The sequence below is a fragment of the Colletotrichum jinshuiense genome, chromosome 5, assembly GCF_051148585.1.
Source record: "Colletotrichum jinshuiense chromosome 5, complete sequence".
Classification (NCBI taxonomy): Eukaryota; Fungi; Ascomycota; class Sordariomycetes; order Glomerellales; family Glomerellaceae; genus Colletotrichum; species Colletotrichum jinshuiense.
The window spans coordinates 962,285-977,633 of record NC_139312.1 but is presented as its reverse complement, the minus strand read 5'-3'; the positions used below and the strand labels follow the sequence as shown (position 1 = coordinate 977,633).

General features: G+C 48.8%; 2 protein-coding genes across 2 annotated transcripts; one reads left to right on the top strand and one right to left on the bottom strand.

Moving 5' to 3' along the window:
* Window positions 1–514: 514 nt before the first annotated feature.
* Window positions 515–1,535, top strand: EsH8_V_000266 (Translin; the record flags this gene model as incomplete). Its single annotated transcript, XM_083272782.1, has 4 exons — window positions 515–713; window positions 812–908; window positions 964–1,109; window positions 1,192–1,535. 4 exons carry the CDS (start codon window positions 515–517, stop codon window positions 1,533–1,535), a joined length of 786 nt encoding a protein of 261 aa, XP_083125497.1.
* A 1,465-nt stretch (window positions 1,536–3,000) lies between these two features.
* On the bottom strand, window positions 3,001–4,161 carry EsH8_V_000265 (PrpF protein-domain-containing protein; the record flags this gene model as incomplete). The annotated part of the gene is made up of 1 exon (XM_083272781.1): window positions 3,001–4,161. One exon carries the CDS (start codon window positions 4,159–4,161, stop codon window positions 3,001–3,003), a length of 1,161 nt encoding a protein of 386 aa, XP_083125496.1.
* Window positions 4,162–15,349: the final 11,188 nt, after the last annotated feature.

The following is a 15,349-nucleotide window of genomic DNA, read 5'->3' as shown; positions in this document are numbered from 1 at the left end:
AGCCTTCGCCGCTGCTATGATTTAGGTGCACAAAGTAGAGCCGCATGCACGGCTGATGCTGATGATCCATGTCCAACAACCCCACCCCTGTATTTGTCGATTGTGACCGCCTTCCAACCCATGCACGATTTTCATCAAGTCTGCCATTGTAAATCGTATCGTGACACTCATGAGACATGGAAATATTTGTCTGGTGTCCCTAAGATAGTATCTGACATTATTTCTCATTGCTAGCACGGGCAGGTCACCATCGTAAGTAAGTAAAACTCTGATTTTTCCGAGCCCGTCTTCTGCAGCGTGACGTCGCCCTAAATCGCGGGGCTCATTCCATCCACCAGTTTCAAACCTCATCACCGTATTCATTGCTCTCATTATTCGGCGTAGGTTCAGCACGTCTGCAAAGCTCTGAGACCACACACCCCGTTCGCAAGGTGCACTTATTCATCGTACCTAGGCTCACATCCTTCCCTAGATTCAATATCTTCAGCGTCGCCAGGTCGCATCATCACCAGTCATGGACAACGATACCAAGATGGGCGAGGTCCCCGCCTCCCGTCTGCTGGACCCCCAGATCTTCGAGCACCTCAAGAACAGGATCGACGAAGACCAGCAAGTTCGTGACCAGATGAGTCAGACGGTACAGAAGCTTGACAGGGCCATCTCCTACGTCCAGGGCCTGCTGTCCCGCATCCACGCCACCCCGCGCGAGCAATGTGAGCCCTCACCTCGCTGGTGCCTGGCATCGCCACCCATGCCTGGTTGCCTTCCGGATTTTTAAGTAGCTTAAGCTGACGAGTTTTCTCTCCTGCAGATGGTCCTCTCTTGGCAGATGTGCAGGCTGGCATCCAGAAGGAGATTGAGGTCGTCGGAGAGCTACAGGAGATTGCCTCCAAGCACCCCTACTACAAGTAGGCATCCAATGCATGCTCTTAAGGCGGCATCCTCTGACTCACTATCTTTTAGATACAACCAGAAGTGGAACCGCCAAGTGCAAAACGCCATCTTCACCGTCCTCCTGTGCGGCTGGCTGGGTGGTCTCACTTCTGACGGGAAGCCTGGTCCTGTCGCCCGTCTCCTGACCCTCGAAGAAGTTGGAGAGATCTTCAAAGGTACCGAGTTTCTGCCCTACATTTCAGGCGTGGCAGGCACTCATTCTGCCTTCTTTGTAGTCTTGAGCTAACGATGTGGCAGTCCCTGTTAACCTGAAGGACCGCGACGCCTTTCACCTCACGATCGAGGAGTACCTTCTGGCCCTGACCGATCTGACATCGGAACTTTCGCGCCTTGCCACCAACGCCGTCACTCTCAGCGACTTTTCCATGCCTGTAGAGATCAGCAGCTTCGTCAAGGATCTTTTCGCTGGCTTCCAGCTTCTCAATCTCAAGAACGACATTCTGCGGAAGCGCGTCGACGCGGTCAAGTACGACGTCAAGCGGGTCGAGGACGTCGTCTACGATCTCTCCCTTCGTAACCTCATTCCGCAAAAGCAGAAGGAGGCTGCTACCGATGAGTCAAGCTCCGCCGCGAAGCCTTAGACGGGTCTGAGGGGTAATTCATCGTCCCGATCTTCGCCATTCCTAAGCTTTGTAACCAAGGTTCATTATACGGGTTCTGTCGCTCCACGTGATCACGGAAGGCGAGGAGGAGCGCTATGAAGGATGACTCAGTGTTCGGGGTCCAGTACTCAAAAGTCCACTGTTGTCAATACGTTCACACTTGCGCCATTACATGCCAGCAGGTTTGCTCAAGCATTCTGTGACCTCAATCTCTTGTTTGATTGCTCGGTTTCTTGCTTCCGTGCTCCATTCGTGTATAACCCTAACTGCATCAAAGCATGTATCACGAAAACAAAAAAATGAAAACAAAAATGACCTCTCTTTGTGATCATCTGGGATGTCATGTCTCCAGGCTATCGGAAAGAAGTGTGGCCAGGGTATGATACGGTTTTTAACTAGAATAAGTGAGATTGTTGCCTACAGACATCTCGCTGTCTCCATCTTGTACGAGCAAATTCCGTCATCCGTTCGCGGGCAAGGATAGGAGAACTGACGCATGATAGTTGAGGCAAATCTGTGATGCTTGAGGTCAGAGCAGTGCCTTTATGGCAGCTAATACCTCATACTAACTCAAGAATAGACCTATGATCTGCCCCAAACCCGTTGCTTCAGCTGCGCAATTCGCGAGCAACACCATTGACTAGCTTCGACAAGAGATGGTTGAACCCCAGACGCCAGCGACTGTGTAATCCCCGGATTGATGATATAGACATATTCGATTCAGGAAGGGAAAAATGAGACTGCCGCCTTTTACGTATACAGGGTCAGGCAAAGTTTCCGCTCAAAAGTCAAGGGAGTCGGGCACTATGTCCAAGTGACCTAGACTAGGTAGTGGGCTCTGAGTCAAATTGTGGGGTTATATACGCTAGTGTGAACGTGCCTCCCACACAACACTATCACTGGATGATCACATCCATTAATCCCCGATAGTCTAGTGGTGAGGATATCTGCTTGTCATGACTTCGTGCTCGCAGGGGACCGGGGTTCAATTCCCCGTCGAGGAGATTCTTTTTTTGCATTTTGCAGACCTTCTTTTCATCTAAGAATTTCCAATGTTCCTTTTCTGAGTACCAAATTGTGCCCGACCGTCAACCAACTATCACTGGATGAACACATCCACTAATCCCCGATAGTCTAGTGGTGAGGATATCTGCTTGTCATGAAAATCGTGCTCGCAGGGGACCGGGGTTCAATTCCCCGTCGAGGAGATTTTTTTTTCGCTTTTGGGCTTCCCTTTTTATACCTGCGTTTGTTGGCAAGCCGGTGAGGGCTGAATTCATTTGCCGACCGTTCAGTTATCGGCAATAGAGTTTCAACCGCTTCAGGCATGGAGGCTCCACCTAAAAGTAGGAGATGTGAAAGCAGGATAAGAATATATTATCGCTGCAGCAGTACATAGTTACATTAATAACGAAATCTATGTTCTATTCACTGCACACCAACTCTATGAGGCCGCTGAAGAAGTGTCCTCCCGGGTATAATACAAGACATTGCCCTCGAATAGTCTTCGGGCCGTCCTTGAGACGACACACCGATCAACAGCCATTCCCTCTCCGCCCCCCTGAATCCAAACTTCTACTTCCATGGTCCCGCTGCTATGTTGGATGCGGACAATCTGCCCCTTTTTGTGGTCTCTGGCGGCTGAGTCGCATGCCTGCCTTTTCGAAGGGACCATCAAGCTGTCCTCTGCCGGACTCGGTGTTCTCCTTGGTGTCGGTATGCCCTCCGTCTGCAATGTGGCATTACGGCCTGCGATGCGGTGGGCCACCGTTCCTTCTGTAATTACAGCGCTCGCCAGTGTAACGCCGCCTGTGAGCTGTAGACTGGGGTGAGACTTGCCCATACTGTAGGCTTGGACCCAGATATCCGCCGCCTCTTTGACTAGCCCGGCATCTGTTGGTCTCGAAAGATACGCAAGTTTTGGTGTGCCCTTGACCAAGGCAGCCCCTTCTATAGTGTTTGCAAGACCCATTCGAACGGCACCTTGTCTCCGAATGGCCTCGGCGACTTCAAGAGAGAGCGGCGCATCCGGTGGTTGGCTCCTAACCAGCGCTGGAAGACTCTGGTAGTCAACAAGAACAAATGGGTTCGCCGCATCAATGAGCGTAGCCTCAACCGTGAAAGGCTCTAGCGTAGCCAGATCTCTAACGGTAATACTTTCAGACAACCGTTTACTGGGGAACAGTTGGCCCGTCATGCTGCCCTCCGGCTCGACGAAAGCGAGCTTGATCTCGCTTCCGGAGCCTTTGACACCGGGGATGATGCAGTCGCCATCTTCTTCAACGTCGCCGTCTTCGTCAATATAGACAGTCTCGACGATGAGTTTTGATGTGTTGGTGTTGAGAATGTGCACATCCACTGTCCGGGCCCCTGGCCTCGGTGTCACCAGCCTCTCCTGCACAGCAAAGGGGCCGACCCCTGAGCAGATGTTGCCGCAGTTTCCGCTGAAGTCAACGGTTTCGCTTCCAACAGCCACTTGGACGAATGTGTATTCGACATCGATGCCAGGCCGATTTGAGGGGGCTATGACGGCCACCTTGGATGTTACGCTGCTGCCGCCCCCAATGCCGTCGATCTGACGGGCATCGTTGTATTTAGAGCCCATGGCGGCTAAGAGGGGAGTTTTCCAGTCATCTTGAGATGGAGGTAGATGAGACCGGTGAATAAAGAGACCCTTAGAGGTACCGGCTCTCATGAGGACCGCAGGTAGGGAGTGCCTGACTTGGCGTTTCGAGGCGGATGTCGGCATTGCCATTATGGGAATGGGGAACGGTGGTATGCTACTGTGCAAGACTTGGTGAAGAAACCTCTGTGATCCGGTATGCTTGCTAAGAATCTTGATGTTGGGGTGTATCCGTGACATTTAGGAGAAAGGCGTAGAAGACATGTTGTTCATGTAAACCTTTTTTTGAATTCGAGAACGTAGACCCCAAGAATAGAGTCCACGATGAGAATTCTTTGTTCGCCGCGATTCCGTGTGGCTTAATAGTTATAGCATCCGTATTGCTGGCAATTTGATGTATGCTTATGATTCATGTCAAGGCAGCCCTGTGTCAGGGGCCGGTACCCGCGGGAGTGAAGCTGTCCCGCGGGATCGTACTCCGCGCTGCTCCCGCCTGGTGGGGCAACAAGTTCACGATCAGCCCACCGGTCGAACAGGAAACCAGTCATCAGAGTCTTTCATCATTCATGACTCTATTTATCGATCAGTGTCTTTACTAGTAGAACAAGCTGTCGAGAGCGGAGCCGTTGAAGCCGAAAAGCAAGTCGTCAACGGACGCCGCTCCGCTATCTCCATCCGGCAACCCCTGAACCCACACTTGATTGCCCACAAAACTCATAGGATCACCGTTCAATTGCTGATTTCCCGTTCCTGTCGGTACTTGCTGTAGATGGGCATCTGTATGGCCGGGGTTCGCCGAACCTATATTGTACTCTTGCCCTCTAACAAAGCTCTGGATGATTCCATCGATATCTGACCACCCCATCGGTGGTGATTCGTTCTCCAACACCGTTTGTGACTGCCTTTGTTGATTTATCTGCGCCGCAGTTTGCCTGCTTTCGGTGCTTTCTTGGGTGTTGACTATCGAGTTGGTGGCCATTGAGTTGGGCAACCGGCGCTCGCTGTGTCGGACGTTGCCGTCATTCTGGGCGAGATTGACACCAAGCCGCGCCATTAAGCCTTCAACAATGGTCTTGGCCCTCCTCACAGCCCAGTTTGTCTCTTGATTCTCACGGAACACGGACATACAGGTTTCCAGACGTTCACGTGCCTCTGACTCTGTGCTGCGCTTCGCTGCGATCCGGACATGGATCGTGGCGGCGACATAGGTGGCATATGAAATCAGGTAGGGTGCATGTCTTACTGAGAACACCTTGCCATATTCTCGAAGAATCCCCACTATGCTGTCGGCTGCTGAAGCACAGGTGATGAATGAGTTAACAGATATGGAACGGGAAGTGTTGTAAAGATGACCGTCGGCAACAAACGGGCGGTGTAGGAGGATTGTGAGGACATAATACATAGCGCTGTAATCTAGTCAGATACCCATTGACGATCACGAGAAGTTATGTTTCGATAGAACTTACTGCAAGCTGAGTACGTGTGGTGGAGGGACTTTAGTACTTCTTTTCGGGTCAAAGGCAAGATGTGCGGGTAGTGTGTCTTTCCACGCATCCAATTTCGAGCTGAGTACTTCAAGCATTGCAGAAAGCTCTGTTGCGCTTTTATCGAAAGCCCTCTCTGTGTAAATGCAACTCAATATGTCGCTCATGACAACAGATAATCGGCACAAGGACGTGAAAGTCGATACGCTGTAAGCGGGTGAACCAGGGTAATTGGTGGCATCAGTGGAATACGCAAACGGCGTCCAGTTTTCAAATTCCTCAAACGTGTCGAAAAACTTGATGGGTACTAACGTGTCGGACTCCTTCAGGGATGCGGGACGGCCCTGGTAAAGGCTCTGGATCTTGTCGACAACTGACCATGAGGTTTAGCCACTGCTCCCAAGGCCAGTACAGACAGGAAGTGCATTTTCTTACCAAAAGCACCCCAAAAGACCCGCCGTCGTATCTCAACGTCCTCGTCGGAAAATTTCCTCGTATTGCCAAAACCTGGTGCGTCGACATGCATGCCCAAGTCAATGATCATACGGAAAGCCAAGCCAGCATACAACCAAGCGGCGCTTCTCTCGTCGCCTAGAGCAAACAGCGAGTTTGTCATCACTAGCAAGGCTTGAATGGTTGTGATATCACTACTGTCTAGTGCATCGCCGAGTAACTTGCGAACACGCTCGCGAAATGCCCAGCCGGCAGTACGCACGTCGTTGGGATCCCCCCGAACCTCTCGGCGGGGACTGAACTTGGAAGCGCCAAAGTAGATGGCATTCAGCAGAATCTTGGAAAAGTAGGGCCCATTGCATGCCATATCTCGCATGAATGCAGGTCGATACGTAATCAGGAATGAGTGGTGTTGACGGTTCCAATGGAGGGAGAGGAGATGCATGCCAAGCTCTGGATCCACGCCATCGAAATCGAGTGTTCCAGCTCGAAAGTTGAACTCCTCAAGTTGACCTGTTACGTGTGAGACTAGTAGGATGGTTGCTCAGCGCCTAAGTGAAGGAGATGATAAAACATACGTTGTTTTGCTGCCTCCGCAATCAACCCCTTTTCTATCCAGTCATCTGGCATCCGTGGGCGCAAGTCGACCGCTGATGTTCGTTCCTGTAAACTCTCTTCGAACAGAGCACTTGTGCGACCATGGTAGCTCGAAACGCCGTTTGCGGAGACTACAATGCGGGAAATACCCGCTCGATGGGAAGGGGCTGGATCTGCTGGAGTGTCTGGATGATGGGTCCCGTCACGAGGGGCTGGGACCACTGAGACACCAAGGCCAGGGGTGTGTGACGAGACATCACCATGTTCCGTGGGAGGGCCATTCTTGTCACCTCCGTCCTGGTCGGTTGATTGGGAGTGGAGTCTTGTCCTAGCTTCAACAAGTGCCCCTCGCCTCCGCCGCTCCGTGCGGCGCGGTGTTGAGGCTGCGTCGACTGCATTGTCGCAGGGATTCGACAAGGGCTCGTAGATGCAATCTTTGCCGTAAGTCTTGCAGTTTGCACATGTCGGATGTTCATTGTTGCACTTGATCTGATAGAAGATGTTAGCACGGATGAAAGTGCACACAACTACCCTAGGTGGAAGGTGACAAACCTTGCGTCGTCGGCAGAACGTACAGGCTTCAACGGCCCGTCTTCGAGGACGACCAGAAATCAGTTCCGGTCTTGGCGCCATAAAATAATTGGACTGCAATGCAAAATGTCTTAGTTCCCGTGGGTGTGATGCTGGAAGACCTGTGGTAATTGACTCCCGGGATGCTATGTTTACAGTGGAAAATGCAAGATCTTCCCGCGGGTAATGAATGATGTCGACCGTTGGGGTGCACTACGTGTGGTTGTGCCGCGGATACGGGAAGAGACCTGATTGGTCAGATTTCAACACTAACCGTGTCTGAGGTACCCGCGGGAGACTTCAGACGGCTTCCATACGGTGGATGTTCGAAAAAGGGGCAGTATTGCGCATACTGCAGGGAATGAATTACTTTTCTCCATCTCGACGGACATGTTGGTCGATGATTCCTAGCTTGTTGAGCTGCTCTGGCTATTTTTGAAGTTTACATCATAGCCTTCTCTCCCATTACCTACTCAAACCTAACGAAATATATTAGCGCGCCCAGTCTTAAGTCTTCCAATATAACTTGGTATTTCGGATCATTTTGCTCATACGCCGTTCGAAAGACCTTACACCTCAGGAAGCAGGCATTATCTGGGGATAATATGGTATATGTGACCTCAACTGCTGCGCCGAGCACGGGGCTCGTCAGCTCAACGACATCACAAGAAAATGTAAATTCAACCGTGAAGCACACAGTTTCGCTGGGAACTTCTCTGATCTCAGGCGGAGTTGCCGGAGCTGTTGAAGCTGCAGTTACAGTAAGTTCTGCGTGTTTAGCTTCATTGTCATCCTGGGAAGATCTAGGTTTACTGACAATCGGGCCACCTTTTGGAAGTATCCTTTCGAATTCGCAAAAACAAGAGTGCAGCTACACTCAGCAAGCGCCAAAAATCCATTCAAGGTGCTCCTCCAGGTTACAAGGAAAGATGGACTGAGAGCTATCTACACAGGATGTTCGACGTTGATCATTGTACTGTGCCATACCCGCAAGCTGAGAATCGGGAATTGCCGTTCTAATGTTTTCCAGGGGACAACCTTTAAGGCGGGAGTTCGATTTCTCTCTTTTGATTCCATAAGAAATAATTTGATGGATGAAAAGGGAAGATTGACACCAGCCAGGGGCATCTTAGCTGGCATGATTGCCGGAAGCGTTGAAAGTGTTGTGGCGGTGACTCCCACTGAGCGGGTGAAAACGGCGCTGTAAGTCTCCAATCAACCGCATGACTGATCAAGTCAGAATTCTTACAGTATAATCTTATGATAGACATCTAACATTGCTTTGGGAACAGGATTGACGATGCTAAAGCCGGCACAAGAAAATACACAGGCGGGAGACATGCCTTGTATTTGATGGTGAAGGAACATGGCTTCGGTGAAGTATACCGTGGTCTCATCTCGACTACATTGAAACAGTCTGCAACTTCTGCCGTTAGAATGGGTTCCTACAATGTGCTGAGAGAACTATCCAAGCAGAGCAGCCTACCAAGCAACACTTTAGTGACCTTCGGATCTGGGGCAGTTGCTGGCATTATCACTGTCTATGCCACACAGCCATTCGACACGATAAAGACAAGGGCACAATCTTCTCGTGGAGCTGGTACTATGGAAGCCTTTCGAATGGTGTTGTCGGAAAGGGGCATACGGGGTCTTTGGAGTGGTAGCACTATGAGACTTGGCCGTCTAGTTCTAAGTGGGGGCATTGTATTCACCGTCTATGAGAAGGTGTCAAGCCTCTTAGGCAATTAATCCGACATGTCAAAGGTTGTACATAAGCATAAGCAGCTGTACTTAACCGTAGCATTCAAAACCAGGCATAGGCTACTCAACAATGCTCATGTGACTTTATCCTCTTGCATAATTTTGCTGCGGCCAGAGTTGTTGTTCATGCCTCTTGAACTCATATGTTGTATTCATTTCTCATTTTCCGAGGTCTTTTGGGCCCATCGTCAACTATAAACCATGCCTGAAGGCAGACATATCCTATCAATGCAAATCACAAATGTCTGTTATTACTTTTAGAGCGCGGAGACCGAACGACTTCAGAATCTGGTCAACCAATATTTCTAGCCTCCAGCGGAACGTGAACACTGTAGCTAGATCTAAGGCGGCACTGGAGAAATCTATGAGAATCCTTGTTGTTGTTGTTGTTCAGACCAGTATCTGCAGGACAGGAAGTAAAGCGAGTTTAGCCAGTTTAGCGCCGGCCCGGAATCCTCAAACTTGGCAGAGTGGTTTATACAAGCATACTGGGTATTCCTACTGGGTATTCCTGTGCACCAATCCCAGCCAGAGGGGTGCTTCCCGCGGGAACAGCTCTGCGGGTGAGCTGTGGAGTTCCCGTCTCGCCCCCGGATTTTATGAACCTTGCCATTAGTTTCACGCGGGGTATTCTGGAGTCTCCAAATTGCCAAGAGGCTCAATGTGTTCCACTGGCTTGGTAGCTGTTCTAACGGCAGTTATTGGGAAGTTGCACAAGTATAAAGTTGATTCCCCAGCCAACATTTAAAACCAATGGTCCATTGCGGTTCCTTCCACATCAGTAAGCCAGGTGACCCTAGTCTTTATTTGAGATTCCCTACCAGTCAGTCTACAGATATGATTTCTAACGTCGGCGACCGTGAGATCGTCTGCGCCAACAAACATGCCGCCAAATGCGACGAGATCGAACATCCGGTACAACCTGGTGATAAAGAGTACCAGCCTGGGGAGATGCTAAGTCAACAACATCGGCTTTCGTCTAGGGAGATACAGTGTCGTTTTGATCTTCTTCGCGACCTGAACGATGAGGAGATGGCGCGACTTAACCAGAAAGTTGTGAGGTCGATTGATATAAGAATGCTTCCTACTATAACGGCCATGTTTCTTATGAGGCAAGTATTTTCTCAAGAATACTTCATGCGGACTATCAAACGACTAATACAGATGTGGCCAACTAGTTATCTCGACCGAATTAATGTTTCCAACGCGAGATTAGGTGGCATGCAGGAGGACTTGCACATGTCAGACACTATATGGAATCTAGGAATATCTTCTTTCTACATCGGATATCTTGTCGGACAAGTGCCAGGTAACTTGTGGCTGGCTAAAGCAAACCCAAGATGGTTCCTCCCGTCCACAATGATAGCATGGGGCGCGGCAACGATCTGCACACCAGCTCTGAAAAAGTAAGCAAATAGACCACGCGTATAAAACAGAGGCGTTGACATCCATGTTCAGTGGTGCTGGCTTTGTAGCTTTACGTTTCTTCACGGGCTTGGCTGAAGCGCCGTTCTTCCCCGGAATCACTCTCAGTAGGTGGATCCGTTTTTTGCCTCAAGGAGGTTTCGATATTGATGGAATGGCGCTAACAAATATTAGTGACTTCTTCTTGGTATAATAAACAAGAGAGCCCTACTCGTATGGCCATCTGGCACGCAGGAAACACGATTTCTAACATCATTTCCGGATTCCTCGCTGCAGGAATTCTTACTACGATGGGTGGAGTGGCAGGACTCTACTCCTGGCAGTGGTTCTTTCTCATCGAGGGGATAGCAACGTTCCTGATTGCTTTCTCCGCCTATATATTTCTTCCAGACTGGCCACACAACACCCGGTTTCTGACACCAGCCGAAAGAGAGATGGCACAGTACCGTATTCTGTGTTCCAATGGCGGTAAAGAAGAAGTCGAGGGGGGTACATGGGACGGTTTCAAGGAAGCCGTTAAAGATCCTTTCACCTGGATTTTCTGCCTCATGCACTTTGCTCTCGTTACAGCACAAGCGTTCAAAGACTTCTTACCTTCTGTAAGTTCCGCAAACATGGAGTGGAGTTTGATAGGTGAAGCTTACTTTGACCAGATTGTGAACACTTTCGACTTTGGCAAGCTCACTACGTATTTCATCCAGGCGCCCCCTTATGCGTTCGCCTTTGCATTCTGCTACACAGTCGCTTGGTCTTCAGGACGCAACCAGGAATCTTTCTGGCATGTTGTCTTGCCTATATTCGGCAGTGCAATAGGCTGCGCTCTACTGATCTCGACGATGAATATAGGTGCTCGCTACTTCGGCCTTTTCTTGCTGATCTCAGGCACATATAATGGCCTCAATCTGCAACTTTCATGGGAGACAGCTCTAGTTCCAGCACCTCGGAGTAAGAAGGCCGCACTCATTGCTATTGCCAACTGTCTCAGCCAGATTAGTCATTGGTTCAGCCCTTACTTCTGGCCCCGTTCGCACGAGCCTTTCTATCGTCTGGGTGGCAGTCTGGTTTTAGTGGGTTGTCTTTTAGTTGCTTTGGCGGCCTGGTTAGCAAAATGGCGTGCTATGAGACTGAACAAGAAACTTGATGAGGCAGAGGAGTATTCTGAGCAATCGGGCGTGGAAAGGGGTTGGAGATATACATACTGACGCACGTCTTCGAGATAGCTTCTATTTACAAACAAGCTATACAGTCGTGTCCGCGGCACAGTAATGCCTTTGAGAGCTTTTAAGGGCTAGCGCATGCTATGCATGTGGTGGGCTCAAGAGCATGAAGACTTGAAGCAGACGCTCGCAATTTCGAATAAACTGTTTGTCTTCACTGCATATTTTTGCGACTAAGTGCATATTTGACGTATAATTTGCTGCGATTGGACGAGGTTGACATCAAGAATAAGCTGAGGACACAAATGCAGTTCAATGTAACCCAGATAATGCACCACAGTTTGCTTGAATTTGGATTGTCTGCTTGTTGGATTACGTGACCAGAATACGGGCAGGCGGTCAGCAGCAGAGCCAGGAGATTACGTCTCCGGGCTGACAACAGCTATATCTACGCTGCCGTTGCTGCTGCCAACCCCCTTCTTTCTCTTCTACATACCGATTTAAAGCTTCCGAATATACCATATTGATATTCGGCGAGCTCCAGCCCGTACGGGCAGTCCCGTTGTATACAACAGATACCCTGTGATTTCAACACTGCTCGTCCTTTAACCAACGCATAGAGCCAGTCACAAAGTACCGGCAAACCTAGTGAAGCCTCGAGCTGTAAGGTTGGCTCCAGGTCAGTGCTGGCCAATTATTTCGCTTACTTGCCATGAAGACATTATTTTAGTGGAATTAACTTTTATTACCTAATAATTTCGGCGTCAAAAGATCAGGTATGGTTTCGGGGTTAGCTTTCCAACACATCCGTGATATTTAGCGTCTGATTCAAGCTTTCATTATGACCTATTATGGGCACACCTTTGCCATAACTCTATATTGCCAAGTCCCACACCAAGGCCAGAAGTTCTTCAAATCGTGATAGAAGTATCTAATGTATTCTTGCTGCAATCGCATCTTATTTAATGACGTCCTGACAAATCATTATGGCCTAGATTCGTTGTGTAGAAGTGCGAGTCGGAGTGCTTCCTCATTTCAACTTTTTCGTGTTACGCTTAATGGAAAACCAGGATTTGGGTTTAAAGTTCATTGAAGCAGTATATGGGATAAACTCTATTGGAAACAACGAGTCAGGATACTAATGCAATGATTATTCATCATACCATCACACCATCATAAACGAGTCAGAAACCCATGTGCCTTATCACCAGTAGTTCTTCCACCCAAGCCGACCTCTGACAGGTGAATGACCGTCTAAACATTCATTTCATCGATTAAAACCCCGAGATGTTTATGTAACTTAGCATGGGATGTACCTCACAGGCGGTTTTCGCTAGTACAGTCGAACGTAGAAGGACATCATCATGGCGGACAAAATTGGCATGGTTGGTGCCTTCCCTCCTCCACCAGGGCATGTACCAAACTTCGAGCATCCGACGGATCTTAGCAGGACAAGTCTAATTGCTGTAATGGCGGTGATGGCGGGTCTAACCACCGTTTCATTTTGCCTGAGAACGTACTCCAAGCTGGTGCTCACAGTGGAATACCACCTCGACGATTGTAAGTGCCGGTGTTATCTGGTTGTGGCAAGATTTTATCTGATCACTAAGACTTTTGAAGGGTCATGTTTGGCGGCATATGTAGGACTTCGTTGGCTTTTTTCAAGACGAGATAAAGCTGACTTTTCCTGGTCCAACAGATGCTGTTGATGAGCTACATAAGCACGGTTCTCGTCATGGCACATTTCGGAGAAGGCTATCACTCATGGGAAGTGACGAAAGAAGCATACAGGGAAATCATGCGTGTAAGACGGTCAAGAAATCTTCCAAGGCGAAATTTGGTATTGACGTTTTACCAGTGGCTCTATATCGGCTCCGTCATATACTGCCCAACAGCCTATTTCACCAAGGTGACACTGCTACTTCTTGAGGTGAGGGTCTTTTCTGCTTTCAAGCAGGTAGCAAAAGCCATCCGTGTCTTCATCATCGTAACTCTCCTTCTATACACTCCAATCATGTTCGTGAAAGCATTTATTTGCACTCCAATTGCAGCGGCATGGGATTTAGATGTCAAGCAATCGAACTGCCTCAATCAACGGAAGGTTTTCTTATCTGACATGTGCCTCGGCGTCCTCACCGACATCATTATTCTTATCTTACCGCTACCTTTAACATATTCGCTTCAAATGCCCCTTCGTACCAAGATCAAGGTTGTGGCACTCCTGAGCGCCGGCGGTGTGGCTACAGGGGTCTCGATCTTTCGGCTTTATGAGGCAGTACTATTTCTCGACCCAACAGACCCCACAGAGGGGTTTGTTTTATTAGATATCACAACGTAAGCCCCTTGTGATAACTGATAGAAAAGGATGAGTACTGACTAGTGCTTCTTCAAAGTGCGCTTGAGCTGGTCATTGGCTTATGTTGTGCGTGTTTGCCATCAATTAATCTGCTGATACAGAGCCATTCAAGCACTCGACACCTCTCTCCTCCAAATATGCCGCGTACATGTGGCAGTGAGATCAAGAAGAAAGCGAACTCTTTTATTAAATGGTCTTTTAAAACATCAAAAACATCACAAACCCTCTCTTTGAGGGGGGATCCCACAGATGCTGAGCTTGGAATTGCGTTAGATTCAGAAGTGGTGTTTAAGAGTGAATCAAATGCTTCCTGGGGATATAATCCAAGAGCTACATCAGTTGACGGACACCGCGAAGGTTGGCTACTTCAGGCTAAAGCCTCGGTCATGAAAACCGAAATTGGGATATTACCTACCCAAACCTGTGCCGGTCTCGAAGCAAGAAGGTCTTGGGAGGCTGCATGGAACCGCTCATTGCCTTGAGCCGCATTGGGTTGAACTCTCAGTCTTTAAATGTCATTTTAGCAGGCGTCATTATAAAAGCAGTGCGATACTATTTAAATCTAGTACACCCAACTCTGTTGCGTGTGATAACGCATCATGTAAAACTGGTTCTAAGAGCCTAGAGAATGCGTTTGGGAAGGGTTCTACGTTTAAGAAAATTGACATCGATGTTAATTTCGGTGGTTCACAAGGCCGTTTTAGTAACAGAGAGGCTATAATCTTTGCAAACCCTCATGTACAACAAGTTACGTCTGGATTGGCAGCGAGAACTTTCCGCATATTTTATGTGAATGCTTATTCTAGTTGACGGCTAGGGACATCTTTCGAAGATTGTTAAATTGACTCTAACAAGCCGATACAAAAGCACACATGTTGCTATATATGGAAAAAAACGTTGGCTTAGAAGTCTGGACCCGTGATTGTCTACCATTATGTTTGGTTCTGGTTCGTTTCCATAGATTCGCAAAACATCATTACTAGTTCCAATTAGGTAGTTTGAACGTCGGAAAGTTTTGACTGCCAGAGAATAGCTCGAGGACTTCCTCAACTTTCCTTAACTTTACCAATTCCGGTGTGTCATTCACAGCCAACGGAGCATCGATGTTATAAAATGACACATTGCAGCTTTAACCCTGGCTTCGCTATTCTTTGCTACCTTCGAGGCTGGCTGCATAACTAGATCGCGATCACAGTTCGCAAGCAAAGTTGTAGTACTAAGCTGTCACAATACCCGCCTTCATTTCATTCGCAGTATTGTGATGTAAGGCATAGTTTATCGCACGGGGGGTTTTCCCCCGAATTTCATCACCAAACAACCCGTCCGTAATTAATTCACGGGCAACTACCATTGTTGGGATCGGAACT